Source organism: Pteropus alecto, unplaced genomic scaffold (genome assembly GCF_000325575.1).
Source record: "Pteropus alecto unplaced genomic scaffold, ASM32557v1 scaffold5, whole genome shotgun sequence".
NCBI lineage: Eukaryota > Metazoa > Chordata > Mammalia > Chiroptera > Pteropodidae > Pteropus > Pteropus alecto.
In genome coordinates, this window is record NW_006441953.1 from 30,463,372 (window position 1) to 30,466,616 (window position 3,245).

The window sequence follows — 3,245 nt, forward strand, 5'->3', positions numbered from 1 at the left end:
GCTGTCAGCTCGGATTTGCAGCCAGCTCCCTGGGGATAGAGGGCAAATGACAATGAGCACAACACCTTTCTCCTCATGCACTACCTGGAGGCCGTGCGCCCTGCACACCCAGCAACACCAGCCCCCTCCCCCTTTGGGGCTCGTTTCTTTTGGGTCACGTGCTTCTCTGAGCCAATCTCTGTGGCCAAAGGGATAAAACACGCTGATTTGTATGAAGCCAGTTAGGGCCCAAAGATGGGGGTGGCATTAGTCCCATTCAAAGACATCGTGGTTTCGGTATTTTAGGACGCTGTTAGTGGGAAGGCGTGGGAGGCAGGGTGGACACCCAGCAGCGAACAGCAGACGTCACTGATCCCAGCTGTATTTCAGAATGTCGCGTTCTTTTTCTTCCCCCAGTTCCCAGTTCCCTTTTAGAAGGCAGCAAGGGGAGGGCCGTCAGACTCGAGCCTCACGTCACCTTCACGTCTGAGAAGGTGCCTGGTAGACAGACCCCCATGCTGAGAGTCCTTTGCCATGCCTTCCTTTGGTGCTGGGTAATTGGGTTCTGTCTTTAAGACTGTGAGTTTGAAAAACTCATGCTTGAGTTTACTGAGTAATATTTTACATGTCTAATATTTTATGTTTATGTCTAAGTGGACTTTTAATTAGTACAGCACAGGAGACTAAAAACAGTAAAGTAGAAATACCCTGAACATTTTTTATATTATGTTCTTTTAAGACCTGATTATTAGTTCAATGCTCTTGGTTAAATAAGTTATAATATATTCACACAGTACACGAAGCCAGCAAGTGACTGCTGATGGGGACAGGCTTTCCATTTGGGGCGATGAAAATGTTTGAAAATTAGGTAGTGGTGATGGTTGCATAGCCTGTGATTATTCTAAAAGCCACTGAATTGTGCTCTCCGAACCCTGTAGGAAAAGATTTCTGTCCCTTGCTTCGTCCCATTCTTTCTACCACCTGGTATCCCCCTTCACTCCAGCCCAGACTTCTGCTCCCTCTTTAAGACTCTGCCTCCGTGGCCCCTTCTTCTGTAGGAAGCCTTTGCTTACCAACCAGACCAAGAAAAAGATGGGCGTCTTTTGTGTTTCCTAAATAAAGACACACCAGACGGGAAACGGAAAGCCGATGCCGCATAGCCGTTCCCGTGGCCGTCTCCAGGAGCTCGTCTCTTCTCTCATGTGTCTGTTCTTACAGGTTTTCCATCAACAAACAAACAAACAAAACCCTTTTGACTATTAAAGGAATATGACCTAATTGCAAAAACAATCATTGTCCTACACCTATTCACCAAGAGACAAGCTTCTTGGTGACCTCTTAGTGCGTTTCTCTCAGACCTTTTAATGCATATTAATGGGTGCGTGTATTTTAACTAGACATGAGATCATACTTTTGTACAAGTTACTTTGCGTATATTGTGAATAGCTTTCCAGGTCAATAAATATGCTTCGTAATCTCCTTAGTGGTTATGATATCACCTGGATGAATCAGCGATTTAACCAAGCCCTCCGCATCTGATGTTTAGGTTGTCTCTGCAAATTTGCCATATCGACAGGTGCAGGCTCAACATCGCTGCGGCGAGACCTGTGTGCACCTTGGTGCCTCTTTCTTTAGAAGCAGAATTACCGGATTGAAAGTACATGTACATGTTTAAGGTGTCTGATATATATTGTCAAACTGCCCTCCGGAGGACTGCATGTCCATGTAATTTTGAAAGTCCCTTCCGTCTAATGAAACTTAATTAAGACTTTTGAGTATGTGCTACCTCTGCTGAGCTATAGGACAGCTTCAGTAGAGAAACCTGTTTATAACGTGCAGTCAAGAGCCAGTCTGAGCTGCTCATACGAAAAGGAGTCCTGTTTCCACCTCATTTATGCACTATGAGCAAGAGGGAGTATTACAGCCTTTTTCTCTGCCTTCAGAAGCTTTGGGTCTACATCGTTACGGTTCTGTCCCCTGTTCCCATTAAAGGACAAGCCCTATGTCCCAAAGACGTCTTTGGCACAGAATGTCAGGTTTCAGAGTGGTCCAGCCAGACACATCTGATAAGTGGGAATACACCGATAGTTCCTACTTGGCTGTCACGCATTTTCCCTTGGAAAATGGAATTGACTCCACTCAACCAGAAAATATGTTTTTCAGGTTCATGAGATCTGCAGACGTGCCCAAGAAATTAAGTAAGAAATGTGCTAATTATGGCGGGTGGAGGATCCTTCTCCTACTCTTAATCCGTCGGCATAAAAGTAGTTGTTTTGTATTGGATCAAAGTAAAAATTGGGTTAGATGGTTTATGATTGGTCCTCACAGATCTTTTGAGTGAATTATTGTTATGCTTTTCCTTCTTTATTCCTTCTCATCCATTTATTGATATCTATTTCCTGAGGGCCCACTGTAGGCTAAGTACTCTTCTAAATAATTTTCTTAATTTTTCCATTGTCTTAATTTAGCTAATCTTTTTTTTCCTTGTCTCTCCACTGGTTTTAATCATAATTTATCAAATAAAGGCTTTTTAAAAGACAAAACTAAGTAGCCAAAGATATTAAAACATTAATTTTCAAAAGTCCCGGTCTCCCAAATGCCACAGGCCAAATCGTTCTAGTTTTCACTGGGTGTTAGGGTCGTGGATGATTTGCTTGCTTCCTACTTTTCAAAATTCTTCAGATTTTTATAATGGGCATTATATAATCAAAGGAAAAACTCAACTTCAAACAGTAACATAAAATATTTTATATCTGTTTTTTAGACTACAAGATACAGAGATAGGGATTGGACCGTTTAACTGTTAACCGTTAAAATCTAATGCTAACAGCAGCGCTCACCGTCGGTGAGCGGGACGTACAGGAGAGAGGACGTTTAATTGTGTGCATAGTTCAGGACTAATACTGAAATCTAAGTGACACTTGATTTACACACAAATGTCCGAGTTGTTTATTAGCATTTCCTATAAATCTAAGTGGGTCAAATTTATTAAGATTATCTGTAATAAATCATAATAATCTCAATAATAGATACCAGACAGATGGATTATCCCGAAGTTCTCCATGGACAGTATCCTGTGGTCTCTTATTAGTGTGTACCATTTTATGAATGACTGTATTTGGGAGGGGAACGTACGTACAAGTATATAGAAGGTAATAGCGTTTGAAACTTGTTCGTCTTGATCACTGAAACTTGTCCCACCTTATTTTAGGAGAATGACATCTTCCTGGGCTGGGAGAAAGGAGCTTATAAGAAATGGGGAAAGA

The 3,245-nt window shown here is 42.0% G+C and overlaps 1 protein-coding gene across 3 annotated transcripts in view; it reads left to right on the forward strand.

Annotated features, from left to right (window-relative positions):
• Window positions 1-3,245, forward strand: part of KIAA0232 (KIAA0232 ortholog) — a 43,439-nt gene that overhangs the window by 10,592 nt on the left and 29,602 nt on the right. For all 3 annotated transcript variants that reach the window (XM_006919013.3, XM_015594933.2, XM_015594934.2), the window contains exon 2: window positions 3,191-3,239. In XM_006919013.3, the coding sequence (XP_006919075.1) occupies window positions 3,191-3,239 (49 nt within the window). The remainder of the gene's footprint in view (window positions 1-3,190; window positions 3,240-3,245) is intronic.